We start from the raw sequence: 15,414 nt of genomic DNA, 5'->3' as shown, positions 1-15,414 counted from the left end.
CAGCAGTCATCCTGGACCATAACTGAGAATCAGTGTTGTGCACAGTCAGACTTCCCCATTAAATAAAATCAATCAATCAATCAATAAATAGCTTAAATCAATCATAATTTTTAACAATTTTCTTCTCTCGGTATTCTGACCAAGGAGAATATCTTCACTGTATGAATGTTTACAAACAGCTCAGGTATTATGTAGGTAGGCCTAAGGCCATAAGAAAAACTTTCAGTTTTTCCTTCTGTAAAGGATGTGAAAATAAAGTTATTAAGCAATGCTGTTGTAAGTAATTTAAGTGATTTTCCAATTGTATCATCTAATGGTATATAAATGTCACAAAACTTTGCAAAGCCATCCAGAAGTGCATTCTGTCAGAGCTTATCCCAAGGTCCATTATGGTCTTCAATAATGCTTCATTTGATATTTATACTTTTTGGTTATCCTGTGTATCTTTGTAAAGCATTACATGTTAGGAGTGAGGTCTTCTGTTGGACCACAGTTATCAAGAAGATATTTCCTTAGTTGAATCATCCAGGAAACGTGGGTGACTCTGTCCTATTTGTTCCAGCAGGTGGAGCTCTGCTATATCAGATGCAACTGTTGCAGTACAAGTACTTGACCATATCACACAATTTGAGTCAAGCCCAGTCTGCAGAAAATGTCCCACCTTCCATCCTTTTGCCTTCTGATTCAGTTTTATTTTTGCTTAGTCTAGAATTGGATAGGCAGGGTACGTTTTGGGGAAAAGCAGTCCGAGACATGACTCTTACTTTTTTCTTTCTTTCTTTTTTAATTTATTTTTTTGTCCTGCTTGTTCTTACAGCTGAAACTCTACCCATAGATCCAGCATTTAGGTAAGCTCTCATAACTTTTGTTTAATATGCTTTCATTACAACAATGCATTAACAGTAAATTGTGGTTTTACCTATATTACCAGAAGTTCTGTATATCCTTAAACATAACATTTGCTTTGTGTTATTTGCTGCAAGATGTTATACAGATATATGTTCTGATGCTTTATCTGTTTTTAAAAGGATTGTTTTTGATTTAAAACCAGATTTTACTGCATTTGTATGTGTTACTATGAATGAAAGGTCTTCAGCTGTTCCAGGGTAAAACGAAGTAAGTTAGTAAATAAATAAACACACTTGACGAATGCATCTTCAAACAAGAGATGCATAAAAAGATACACTACTATGCGTAAAAAGATACACTACTAGTGTTGTCTTGGGTAGAAAGAGAGAAGATCTTCGAGTTCATGGGAAGCTTGCAGTATTAGTGTCTGGCTCACTTTACATGTATTTTATGTATGTTGCTCTGCTGCTAAGTGAAATGGGCAGTTATTTTATAGAACTGAAAAGTCAGGAAGAACATATTTTCTCTATTTTTGCTTCAGGCATGGACTGATGATGTAAGGCGATTTCTGAAGATTTTCCATCATCCAAAGACTACTGAAGTGGTGGTTGTTGTTGGTAATCATGATGTTGGATTTCATTATGAGTAAGTGGAAAACTTTTATTTCTAGTTTACATAGATTTCTTTTGAATCGTTTGACATTTAATCAGATTGTAGTTCTCAACCTGCTAAACTAGGGACAAATCCAGAAATGTATCACAACAAGCAGGATTGCTTTTTACAGTGCTAGTACTGTTAAACTTGAGAAGCTGAGAAAATCAGAGAAAGTGAATTAACAAAACTCTATGATTGTTATCATTATTTATTTAGTATAATTCACAGCTTTCCTCCCAGATTACCAGTTTTAGGAGAGATTAGGAAGGACAGAACAAAATGTTGAACCAAAATCCAGGGATATCCCCGAAATCAGGGACAACTGATAGGTATCAGAGCCCAGGAAAGGACTGGAGAAGAAACAAATACATTAGCATGAAAGTAGTCTCTGAAAATGCTGCTAGGCCATTTTGATCTTGTGAATTTAAACTTAGATCTATTTTTATTTTTTAACAACTGCATTATTTTGATGTATTTATTTTTTCCTTTTCTTAGATCAAGGATAGCTTCATTTAGGAATATTACCTAGTGAATGGGCGTTCCTTCGTTGAAGGTTGTGCGTTAGACCCGGCAAGCCAGCATGTAAAAATCTACTGCCAATCATTAGCGGACTGGAGTTCCGCTGTGGCAACCCCTAACCAGGAAAAGCCGAAAGACACAACAACAACCTAGTTATTAATGTAATTCTAAGGCATCATCATCGTTATCAACCCCCTTTTCCCCATTTTCTACATGGGGTCAGGCAGGGTATCGTGTTAACTGTCACTACTCTCGATTCAGTGCCATACTCCTGCCTTCTTCAACACTCATGCCCTACTGTCGCAGATCTTCTCTCAGACAATCCATCCACCTCTTTGCTGGTTGTTGTTGTTGTTTCCTCTTACCTTCTTCCTGTTTGTCCCAACCTTTCTTTACCAGATTTGTCTTCTGCTTTTCTGCACATGTCTGTACCACCGTAATCTGTCCTCTTTTGATCTTCTGTTTGATCTAAGGCAGCAGTAAAGCAACACTTAGCAGAAAAACATACATGCACATTCCTTGTAAAAATGTTTTGCATATAACTTTTATATTTCCATCTGCATACAGAATTTAACGTGTGGTATAGTCATGTCTCACCTTACTACTAGGTTTGAAGAACTGCACTAGATTTTGCAAATGTGAGCTGTTGAGATACTTTAGGAAGATATAATATATTTAGATTTATACACCAGGTAACTGACTAAATATCTGCTGGTCTACAACAAAGCAGCTCACTTCTTAAGTCTTTTGGCAGTTGTATTGCTTGTTTGAGCAGTTGCATCAATCATTTATTAAAATTTAGAAAGTATAATTTTTATTTTGGTCATTCATTTGCTAAATTTTGTAAGGCATAATTTTAATGTATAATTTTGGGGGGATGGTTGACAGTGCTGCTGGTGAGACACCAAAGTGGTACTGATATTTGTAAATCCCTCAGACTTGGTTGTGACCATAACAATTTAAAATCTGCAGCATTAACAAGTATGACTGTAAGTCTATAGGAGAACCAGTGGTTACAGCATTTCTGACAGATTAAACTGCTGCAGAGTTGTTGTGTCTTTTGGCTTTTCCCGGTTAGGGGTCGCCACAGCGGAACTCCAGTCCACTAATGATTGGCAGTAGATTTTTACGTGCCGAGTTGCCAACCCTGACGCACAGCCTTCATGCATGTCACCACACAGAAGACGCTCTAGCTGAGAATCGAACAGGACAGTGTCTAATTGTGAGGTGACAACACTACCGCTGCACCCTAAACTGCTGCAGAGTATGGCTGCTAATATTTCACAATTTGTCATTTCCCCTTCCTCCAAGGATCCTGCTTAGTGGCTTCATTACATGCACCTAGTTGGGCCTTTGTTCCTTGGGGGTAGGAACTAGGCATTCCCTGGCTAGGCAAGAGCTCTACAGCCCATTTGATCTTATCAGGAATACCCTGTCAACCCACCCATTTCTCGAACTGCAAGCATCAGGTAGAAGGGGGCTGGTAGTGGCCTACCCCTCATGTGCTTGCTATCTCACAGTTGATGCCTGGTTGAGAGAGGAGATGTACATTCTTCTACACATTCCTCCCATTCCATAACTCTTCTGGACTATGCAGAGTGAGCCAGTGGTGGCCATTACATGCTGGCAGTGCACTCACTGTTATGCGCTGCAAGTGTTGTGGACTTAGCTAAGGCAGAAGGAGCTAGCATCAGCCGCTCAAGTTCCTCCTCCTCCTCTGCCTGGTCCATCAGACACCCATGCCAATAATCAAAACATGAGCCTTCGGGGCTGTAGTCAGGGTTCATCCCTGTATACCATACGGCCCATAGTGTCAGTGAGGATATTTCATTTCATCTTCCATTCTTACTAAGCAATGCACCTTTGTTGTTAGGCTACTATAACTAACTGATTATCATTTGTGTAACCTCCTTGGTGCCTTTCCAGTAGCTGTCAGTAGTTCCAAATGGCATCATGACCTTGTATGTAGGTGACATTTTAGCAGACTGACTTTACAGGTTAGTAATAGTTGTGAAAGAGCATAATGTGAAAAACAAGATCACACAAGTTATTTGAATAGGATGCAGTGCAGTGAAGATTCTAATCACTGTTCTTGTATCCCAGTGAACCCAAGGAGTATGTACTCTTGTGGAGAACTAAAAAGTGACTTACCCTCTCCCAAAGGAATGGAAGGAATGAAGGAAGGACAAGCATGCAGAGCCAACATGTAGGCCTCACTGCCTGCAAGCTGAAGGGTTGTTAGGGGTAGTGTTAGCCAGGTGGTAGGCAACATAGGTGAAAGTTCAGGTAGCATTGACTTTGGCAGAAAAAAATAGCTTAGAACATCATCACATTGGCTGGAATAGAATCTGAGCTGGTACAGAAGGTGGAGAAATTCAGTATAGTAATATTCACCTCTGTGCACAATATGGGATTTGGAGCCAGACTGCTAAATCAGGAGTAGCATTCTTCCTGTTCTTCAGAGTTACTTCTTGTAAGTGACCTCTGGTGGGTATAAATTTTCCCACAGGCTTCTCAATAAAGGGTTTGCAGTAGGATTTTCTTACCTAGGTGGAGTCGAGAGAATTCTTACAGTTGCTAATACTTGTACAGCAAATTGCTGTGCAGAATGTTTGACTTTTTTGGAGAATATAGATGAGGAGCATGAAAAGATGTCACCCACCCACCCACTAAGCATTCTTTAATACTTAACATGGGAAATGACAGATATATCTAGGAGGCAATGACTGAGAGAAATAGCTTGCTGTGTTTGAACCTGACTGGTGAGCTGTTACAGAACCTTTGTGCAAGTCAGAGATTGTCCATAACAAACAGTAGGTTCAAACACAGAGGGGCTTGTAAATGTACTTGATACCAGATCATCTTGAGTTGCCTGCCAGTGATTCTGTGAGTGTTCAGTCAGCTGTGAGGCTATATGTTCGTGAGACTTGGCTGAAAGAAAGGGGAGAGTTATCACCAGATCATCACTTGTTAGATATTTGGGGTTTCCAGATTGGGAGTTGGTCAGGGAGACATGGGAGACCCAGATGAGTAATGAGGGTGTTTGAGTGAGGCAGGGACATTGAGTCCAGATGGACCATGTTCAAAACCTTCATCTTTAAGGTGACTGAAGGATTGTTGCCACCTGTCAATGTTGACAAGGAAAGCTGGTTCATTTAAGGCAATGCTTTATAGAGGGCTTTCTCGATTCATCCGAGAGGTACCAGAAAGCTAGGATGTCTTTGACTTATCACAGTTCCTGAAGCAAAATCTTAGACATAGAAGGAATTTGGTTTGGCCGTGGAGAAGGACCATTAGGTGACCAGTAAAGTGCAAGCAAATTTTTTGGCTGCTAGGAAGGGAAGATGAAACTTTGTTGAAGTTGTATAATGCAGGGGCAGGAAAGTGCTGACCACTACTGTGGAAATTGTTGTAAGATAGAGGGAACATTTTAAGAAACGTATTAATCCCATTTGACATGCCCTGCAGGGAGGACATGGTTTAAAATCTAATGGATTGGGTTCCATCTCTGTATCTGATTTGTCTGCAGTAGTCAGAAACCCCCACAGTAGTAAAGTTGTGGATATGCATGAGATCTAGCCAGAGATGCTGAATGCTTTGGTCTTTGTTACGATATTTTGGCTAAAAGTTCTCTTCTTTATTGTTTTGAAAGTATGAGTACTACCACTGGACTGGCAAACTGGAGTACTGGTTCCCATTGTTAAGGCAAGGGGGTAAGACTATCCCCAGAATTCAGCAAGCTCTGCACGGCGTGCAGGAATAGTGCGAGAGCTGCTGCAGGCAATATGGCTCATGTGCGATCCAGGAATGACATCCTGGGATGTGCACGAGCCCTCCTGCACTATTACTGCATGGACACAGCCCCTGTATGCTAATTACCTCATTTGCTGGTGAAAAACATGCAAATGAGGTGAAATTAGCGATCCAGGAAGCAGGCAGGCATCCGTGCAGAAATAGTGTAGACTGCAGAAATGTATTCAGCCAGTAGCTGAATACATTTCTGCAAACTACAAAATGGAGGCATGACAGCTCATAAAAACGCATGTATTAGAAAGGTTAGGCATGCCAAAGGCCAAATATATGACAATAGGCATGAAAATCAGTTTCAAAATTATAAAAATTAAAAATTTTTTTGGCTGATTTCGGCTGTTTAAGCGTAGGGCAGCGGTGCGCAAATGGGATCGGCCCAAAAATAATAAAACAAGCTGGAAAAATGCTTTTAAACCAAAATCAAAATTTTGCCATAGTAGTCAATGGCATGCATAACACAACAAGACCATGGAATAGTGGTTGCTAAGGGGGAAGGCTGAGTGTCGGTTTTGTAACCATGCATTAGCAGTCAGTTCTATGCAAATGAGGAGAATTATACTGAATCACAGATTTCCCCTCAGTGCTAGCTTGCACCCAACTGTGTAGGTGCAGTAATACCATGGTGTAAGCCTAAGAGCTAGATGACTTCATAAGGGGGTGTGTCATGCATGCTGTAAGCTTATTGGAGCTCTGTGGCCCGTGTTTGCCCTTAGCTAAGCACAGCTAAGGAAGGGTGTGTGTCTGAAGCTGCCTAGCAGTATTTACATTTCCTAAACGGGTGTGCATGCTGCACACTGGGTTTTAAACAAAATAAATAAATAAATAAACAAGGAAATAGCAGCTCTGTTCACATCTGAGCACTGGGTTTGCATGGCATGCCTCTGGGCTTAAACAGGAAGGCAGTGGTAAGGGAAAACAGCAGTAGGAAGGTAACCAAGGAGAAGTAGCATAGCTGACAGGTGAAATGTATAAAAATCAGCCAGTTACACAAGCAGCAGCCCAGCCCAGCTAAGCACACTACTATAAACTATGCGAACACCTTTCAGTCTGGTTTTTCCCACAAACTCTACATGACCAGTGTACACAAATGGGGACATTTTACCTAACAAAAGCAACAAAATGATAGGGGCTGCTTTTGCTCTCATAAATCAATATGTGGAAGAAGCTGAGGGTGGTGAGGATGAGAATGCTGATGACCAACCCACAGTGAGGAGAAGGAGAAGAGTGTACAGACCTAGGGTAACCTACCAGGGGCTACATGAGCTGGAGATAGTGGAGTGCTATAGGGTGGACAGGGACCTCCTACAGCAAATTGTTGAGCTGTGCCGGCCACGCCTCACACACAGAACCAACAGAGGGGAACCCATCCCAGTGGATACCAAGGTATGTGTAGGCGTAAGAATACTAGGCACAGGTACCTTCCAAAGGCCAACTGGGGATATCATGAGGATCTCACAGGCATCAGCATCCAGGGTACTCCACCAGTTCCTGGATGCCATGTCAGCACGTGCCAGTGAGCACATATATTTCCTCAACACCCGTGAGGCGTTGACCAGCAATGTCCATCTCTTCCAGCAAATAGCAGTATACCCTGAGGTAGTGGGTGCTATAGACTGCACGCACATACACATCAAAGCACCACCCGGCGAGCAGGGTAGGGTCTACATAAACCGCAAGGGCTTCCCCTCCATCAAATGCCAGGTTGTGTGCGATGCCCAGGACATTATAATGAATGTGTGTGCTGGCAGCCCTGGAAGCTATCATGACTCCTACAACTGTCATATGACACAGCTATACCAGAGATTTGCCAGTGGGGACATCCCATATGGCCATCTAGTGAGGATTCTGGTTACGCAGTGGAGCCATGGCTGATGACACCGGGCAGAAATACACACACACTCAAACAAGAACTCCATAATGAGACACACGCACAAACCAGAAGCATAATAGAGTGTGCGTTTGGGATGCTCAAGTCACGGTTCCAGTGCCTGGACATATCCGGTGGAGCCTTGCAGTACTCTCCAGCTACATGTACCCATATTGTCATTGTATGTGCCATGCTACACAATATGATCCTGCAGAAACCACTGCAGCAGGAACAGCACAGGGCAGGGCCACACAGCCTCCCACCATTGCCAAGGCCAGCACAGGCACAGACTGACTCGGAGGAGGAACAATCTGAGCCTTCCCCTGTAGGCAGAAGGAGGCATGCCCAGTATGCCCAGGCCTTGGCAAAGAGGCAACGCATAGCACATACACTGACAAGGTAGGAACCCAGGGAATGACACCTCTCTCTGACTTGCACATACAGTAAAAGGGATGCCAAACATGACACTACCTGTGCTTAACCATGTATAGGGAGTGTACTATGTGCATCCGACATAGTCAGCCCTGCAGCACCATCCTCAACATTGACACAGCCACAAGGTAAGTCACTCTCCCTATCAATTGCTGAATGGAGTAGTATGTTCTGCTACTTGTATCTAGGGTACGGATGTGAGCATGCAAGGGAATCGGGTGGCTGAATGGGCTGGCAGCAGATAGTAGACACTTATATGGACAGCATGAAATCCATAACAAATACTGGTGTCAACATATTAGGCAGTAATAGACAAGGTGAGAAATCCCACTGCAGGACATGTGGTGGGCTAAATGTGTGTCCATAGGATACACACATGCATGTCTGTGAGGCTGAAATACCCAACAGCAGTCTCAGCCAGCAGGGCAGGCATAGATGACCATAAAGAAAGGCCGTGCTAAGGCCTCCGATTGATAGCAATGGAGAACAGCCCCCCTCCAGGCCTACACAAACAGACTACAACAGGCCAGGCAGTTGGATGTTAGTTCTGAAGGGTAAGAAGTCTGAAACTGAAATGTAGGTCAGTAAAACCTAAGATTTGTACTGCACTGATATGCCTCTAGTCTGCATGATAGGTCAGAATACAGAATGAAATGGAAGCCAACAGAGTACCTGAAATACCAGTACAGTCATAGCAAATGTTTACAGTTGTCAGGTGTGCCCCCCCCCCCACACAAACCTATGTAGAAATGTAATGTGTACGTGTGGGTATAATAGTGGAACACAGATTACCTGAGCTGGCCAAACTAGCAGGATAGATTGTTGCACATGTACAATATGCAGGACTCTGTGTGTTAGGTTGTTGTGTGTTGTATATTGTGTGAAAGTGGTCAGCATGTAGGCATGGAGGGTTGTGTCCCAGTGCCCTAAGGCCAGTACTGTTGATGACAGGGCCAAGTTCTGACAACTGCAGTACCAAACACAGTGCATCCCAGCAAGACCCAATCCAGCAGTAATCCATACTAATTGTTCAGATGTAATATCTGTCACAATCTGAAAGATGGACATGGCATGAATGTGAGGCCAGACATGCACACAGTACACAGGTGGAAGTATCCTAGACAGAGAGTGAATAAAATGTTACTGTCAAATGGACACACCTTTGGAATTGTACATACAGGTTAGCAGCACATTAGTTGTCTGTGTAGTATGGAATATTGATGTAGTCTGGTCAAACACTGGCAGACCACAAAAAGCAAAGTTATGAAGTACTGAGAAACCACTGATGTCCCCACACAAGCCAGCATAAGGTGAATGGTCCGAGTATATCTGTGAGTCAGCTGCAAGAAGCTTCCATAGCACACAGGCACTCAGCTCATCCCACCATTAGCCACAGGTTCATCACAGGTCATATCCCTGCTTTTGGGAATGAGTACAATATGACCCCCACTTCTGTATGGGAATACCCACAGAATGCAGTATGCTGAAGAGGTGTCCCATGCAGGTGTGTCCCTAGCTGTAAGCAACAACCTGTCAGCATCCACACCAATGGATTAATAAGGACAGAAACTATTGCCATTAACACCTTGCACACCTACCCTGTCTCCCCAGGGGAATCCAGTGGCTTGCAGCCTGGGACTGTAGGAGTGACAGAATGCACTGACCTGCTAAAGATGGCATGATTACTACCAAATGCCCTACAGTCCTCTGTCAAAAGCCTGTGTCTCACCCGTACTGCCAGTGTATGTTACCTCATGGAGTCCCAAATAACGACATAACACAGTCCACAGAACACAAATGCAAGGCCATGTCGACAAATCCCAGTAGCATGTCTACCATGTCCTACTGCATGAACTGTGGACCAACCTCTAAGTACTGCTGGGATGAAGTGATAACTATTGGGATACTTATCAGATATCGCATGCATAATGTTAGGAAGAGGATAGAATGGGGGGGTAGAAGCATAGACGCCATGGAGTGGGTGAAGTCTGAAAGTCTGATGTCTGCCCATACTATCCCTGCTTGCAAACCCAGGAATGGGTGGCTACAAACCTGCTCGTAAACTACAATGTGAAGTGGAAATGACCAGATATATGAGCCCTGCCTCTGGGTAACCTGTGTGAATCTGCACAGCTAAGAGGTATGGCCACAGCAGGATATGGCCATTCTGTCATGGGATCCTCAGCCACCACAGTACCAAGGTGCTGGACCATTTACACAGACCCATCAGCAAGTGTCTGCAGTTCTCCCTCCAGAATGGCACGATTGTGCAAGAATATGTAGGCTGCAGACCACAATACTGGACACAGCTTCATTCATCTTGTATTCCCCAGGAAATTACTGCAAGCAAATAAGTATATCTGTCAGTAGTTGATGACATAATACATCACAGTGTAAAACAGTACATATGTCTGAATATCTCTGCTAACACCAAAACCATGTAGCAGAAGCAGCAGAGACACAATTAGTAACAATATCCCACTATCCTTTGCCCATTGTGACTCCATATTGTCAACCTATCTACAGATATCCTGCAGAAACAGGTTGTTAGCTGTAGGTGTAGAACACAAATGCCTGGACTGGAGTACAACCTACCTGGAATGGATCCACACGTTCAGTACAGAAGGTCATACTGGTCATGCTCCCACACTTAAAGAAATGAAGCCCATGTCTGGCAACAACAGTGGACTATACATATCTGTCAGTCGCAGGTGTCTGTGTACCCACACCACATTGCACACCAGTCATGCTTTGCACACACATCAGATAGGAATACACACATGTATCCAAGGACAACACACTATAATAGGTCAACCATACACAAACAGAGATGTGGGAAAGAGAGAGACAGACAATGACAGAGAGCTTCCCATCATGAGGCCTCTCCCACCCACCACACATCCAGTTGGCCAATATCACATGATGTGCCAATGTCTGTCACTGTAGACATTTGCTTCTGGTAGCCCTCAGCACTGTAGTGTCTGTAGTGCTTGTGATAACTGTGTAACATATCAGTACACGTCATTATTCATCTAGCAGTCATATACACAGTCCTGTCAAATGTAAAGTTATGTATGACTGAGTATTTTGTGTGTGTTTCCAGAGGAATGGTTTATGGCTCATTCACACATACTGCACTCCCCATTGCCGTAGTTTAGCAAGCCTGCTGATGTCAGTCACCTTGAAATACCCCTTTGGACAAGGATCATCCCTATAAGCTCTGTGGCGCATGCAATAATTGCGTAATGCTATAGTGTGATGTACTAGTTAGGTAGGAGTTCTAATCCCAGATATGGCAATTGTGAAACTCTGTGTGTGTTAGTGTGTGTAGAGCGTCATGCTTTTGAGGTCATTCACAGTCACTACACCTCCCATTGCCCTACTTTAGCAAGCCTGCTAATGTCAGTCACCTTGAAATACCTCCTTGGACACGATTCAGCCCTGTAAGCTCTGAGGCATGTGCAGTAACTGCGTAATGCTATAGTGTGATGTACTAGTTAGGTAGGAGCTCTAATCCCAGACATGGCAACTGTGAAACTGTGTGTGGCTTGTGTGTGTAGGGATCAATGATTTTGAGGCCATTCATAGACACTACACCTCCCATTGTCCTACTTTAGCAAGGCTGCTGATGTCATTCACCTTGAAATACCTCCTTGGACAAGATTCAGCCCTGTAAGCTCCATGGCACATGCAACAACTGCGTAATGCTATAGTGTGATGTACTAGTTAGGTAGGAGTTCTAATCCCAGACATGGCAATTGTGAAACTCTGTGTGTGTTAGTGTGTGTAGAGAGTCATGCTTTTGAGGTCATTCACAGTCACTACACCTCCCATTGCCCTACTTTAGCAAGCCTGCTAATGTCAGTCACCTTGAAATACCTCCTTGGACACGATTCAGCCCTGTAAGCTCTGAGGCATGTGCAGTAACTGTGTAATGCTATAGTGTGATGTACTAGTTAGGTAGGAGCTCTAATCCCAGACATGGCAACTGTGAAACTGTGTGTGGTTTGTGTGTGTAGGGATCAATGATTTTGAGGCCATTCATAGACACTAAACCTCCCATTGCCCTACTTTAGCAAGGCTGCTGATGACATTCACCTTGAAATACACCTTTGGATAAGGGCTAGCCCTATAACCTCTTTGGTGTGTGTGATAACTGCATAATGCTACAGTGTGATGTACTAGTTAGGTAGGAGTTCTAATCCCAGACATGGCAACTGTGAAACTTTGTGTGTGTTTGTGTGTGTAGGGATCGATTATTTTGAGGCCATTCATAGACACTACACCTCCCATTGCCCTACTTTAGTAAGGCTGCTGATGTCATTCACCTTGAAATACCTCCTTGGACAAGATTCAGCCCTGTAAGCTCCATGGCACATGCAACAACTGAGTAATGCTATAGTGTGATGTACTAGTTAGGTAGGAGTTCTAATCCCAGACATGGCAACTGTGGAATTCTGTGTGTGTTAGTGTGTGTAGAGAGTCATGCTTTTGAGGTCATTCACAGTCACTACACCTCCCATTGCCCTACTTTAGCAAGCCTGCTAATGTCAGTCACCTTGAAATACCTCCTTGGGCACGATTCAGCCCTGTAAGCTCTGAGGCATGTGCAGTAACTGCGTAATGCTATAGTGTGATGTACTAGTTAGGTAGGAGCTCTAATCCTAGACATGGCAACTGTGAAACTGTGTGTGGTTTGTGTGTGTAGGGATCAATGATTTTGAGGCCATTCATAGACACTAAACCTCCCATTGCCCTACTTTAGCAAGGCTGCTGATGACATTCACCTTGAAATACATCTTTGGATAAGGGCTAGCCCTATAACCTCTTTGGTGTGTGTGATAACTGCGTAATGCTACAGTGTGATGTACTAGTTAGGTAGGAGTTCTAATCCCAGACATGGCAACTGTGAAACTCTGTGTGTGTTTATGCGTGTAGGGATCAATTATTTTGAGGCCATTCATAGACACTACACTTCCCATTGCCCTACTTTAGCAAGGCTGCTGATGTCATTCACCTTGAAATACCTCCTTGGAGAAGATTCAACCCTGTAAGCTCCATGGTACATGCAACAACTGCGTAATGTTACAGTGTGATGTACTAGTTAGGTAGGAGTTCTAATCCCCAGACATGGCAACTGTGGAATTCTGTGTGTGTGTATGTGTTTGTGTAGAGAGTAATGCTTTTGAGGCCATTCACAGTAACTACACCTCCCATTGCCCTACTTTAGCAACCTTGCTGATCTCAGTCACCTTGAAATACCTCCTTGGACAAGTTTCAGCCCTGTAAGCTCCGTGGCACATGCAATAACTGCATAATGCTGTAGTGTGATGTACTAGTTCTAATCCCAGACATGGCAACTGTAGAACTGTGTGTGTGTGTGTGTGTGTGTGTGTGTGTGTGTGTGTGTGTGTGTGTGTGTGTGTGTGTGTGTGTGTAGAGAGTAATGCTTTTGAGGCCATACACAGTCACTGCACCTCACATTGCCCTACTTTAGCAAGCCTGCTGATGTCATTTACCTTGAAATATACCTTTGGAGAAGGGCTAGTCCTATAAGCTCTGTGGTGCATGCCATAAATGCGGAACAATGTAGTAGCAGTAACTACATAGCTATGGTCAATGACATTAAACTAGCAGACTATTTCCCAATGTGATGTTTTGCCTATTCTGTCTTGGTAGAATTAAATAGGCTAAAATGGGTTCCTTGCAAAAGTACATACATCCATGTGTACAGTATTCTCTGTGTATTGCATCAACACCAAAGCCTCTGTGTGTGTGTGTGTGTGTGTGTGTGTGTGTGTGTGTGTGTGTGTGTGTGTGTGTGTGTGTGTGTGTGTGTGAGTGTGTGTGTGTGTATTATACACAAACATGTGGTGTGTACCACCCAGTACACTTACCATTGTCCACTGCAGATGGGCTGCTGACATCAGCCACTATGCACTCACTTGTATACACCCCTCAGACCTATCAGGCATGTGACACATGCAGTAACTGTTACACAGACCTGTGACTTGTGTTCAGCTGTACCCCGGATAAGGCACAGTCAAGGTGTCACCACAGTGCCATACCCCTTGTAGGAAACAACAGCAGACCAACATCCTGCTGACACATAGACACCTACAACACAAATGGAATACATTATGGAGACCACAATCACTCAGTGTTAATAACTGCTATAATGCATCATGGCTGGACAGCTACATATCCTGACATGTAAGCATTAAACTTTAGTGCTGAAAACATGTTACACTGCAGTACATTGGTACACCCTAGCACAGTCACCCTGTGCATCAGAACCATATTAGCCTGTCCCTGCATTGGTGTTATGGATGACAGGGATGTGGTACAGGTATCATTGTATGCACAGGGTGTGTTTGTGGGGTTGCCAGAGACCTAGACTAAGCTATTTGTTTGACATCATGCGTGTGTGTGTTAGGGGGTTTCGTTATTAATTAGGCTGTGCAGATATGGTCTGTGTAGGTATGGGGTTGCCCTAGCTGTGTTGGTCATGTGTGTGTGTGTGTGTGTGTGTGTGTGTGTGTGTGTATGCATGCACACAGTTCTGCCATGTGGCTGCCCTATACAGGGGTTTGTTGGACAGCTGCAGACCGTACCTGGCAGGGTGTGCAGTTCACCATCTCCAGCCACAGACACGAGAACTGTGCCTGCCAGAGGTTCCACGGGCACTAATAGGTACAAGCCATAATATGGTACTCTCCCCTGATAATGACATATGTCCGCTGGATCTGGGTCCCTCTTGGAACTGGCCAGGGCCACGTGCATGTGACCTGCTATGTTGCAGTGTGGACAGCACCCCCCCTGCAGTGCTGGGGCTTCTGTTGCCACTACGGGAATGGCTCTGACCTGTTGCATGTCCACGTCGACCTCCACCTGTTGGTGTTGCTAGCCTACGTCCACGTGGCCGGCGCACTACTCCCACCATATGGTCAAGCACAGACATTCCACGGTCAAGGATTCCCACCATCTCACCCAACTGTCTGTCCAGGACCTCTGCAAAATAATGGTGGGCACCTGCAAGATTACGGATGTTGTCAATAACAGCAGAATGAGTAGCCCTCTGCAGCCTCACACCCTGTCTGGTATGCCGTTCCATGTGTGCCTGCACCCCCATGACAGCCTGAAACATGCATCTGGTGACACCAGCTGTGGCACATCTGCCAGGGGCATGATGACCAGCAGCCCTCCTACGAGCACCCCTGTACATCTGCCTGTGTGGTACCTTGCCGGGCATCTGGCTATGGCTGCTGTGTCCAGACACACGT

At 44.1% G+C, this 15,414-nt stretch overlaps 1 protein-coding gene across 1 annotated transcript in view; it reads left to right on the top strand.

Annotated features, from left to right (window-relative positions):
* MPPE1 (metallophosphoesterase 1) overlaps positions 1-15,414 on the top strand; it is a 1,333,952-nt gene that overhangs the window by 613,540 nt on the left and 704,998 nt on the right. The window contains exon 3 of the mRNA XM_044067363.1: positions 1,391-1,494. Within this exon, the coding sequence (XP_043923298.1) occupies positions 1,391-1,494 (104 nt within the window). The remainder of the gene's footprint in view (positions 1-1,390; positions 1,495-15,414) is intronic.

The sequence above is a fragment of the Protopterus annectens genome, chromosome 3.part1, assembly GCF_019279795.1.
Source record: "Protopterus annectens isolate FY-2018-M chromosome 3.part1, PAN1.0, whole genome shotgun sequence".
Lineage (NCBI taxonomy): Eukaryota > Metazoa > Chordata > Ceratodontiformes > Protopteridae > Protopterus > Protopterus annectens.
The sequence above is the reverse complement of the archived record's forward strand: the minus strand, read 5'-3'. Positions and strand labels throughout refer to the sequence as shown.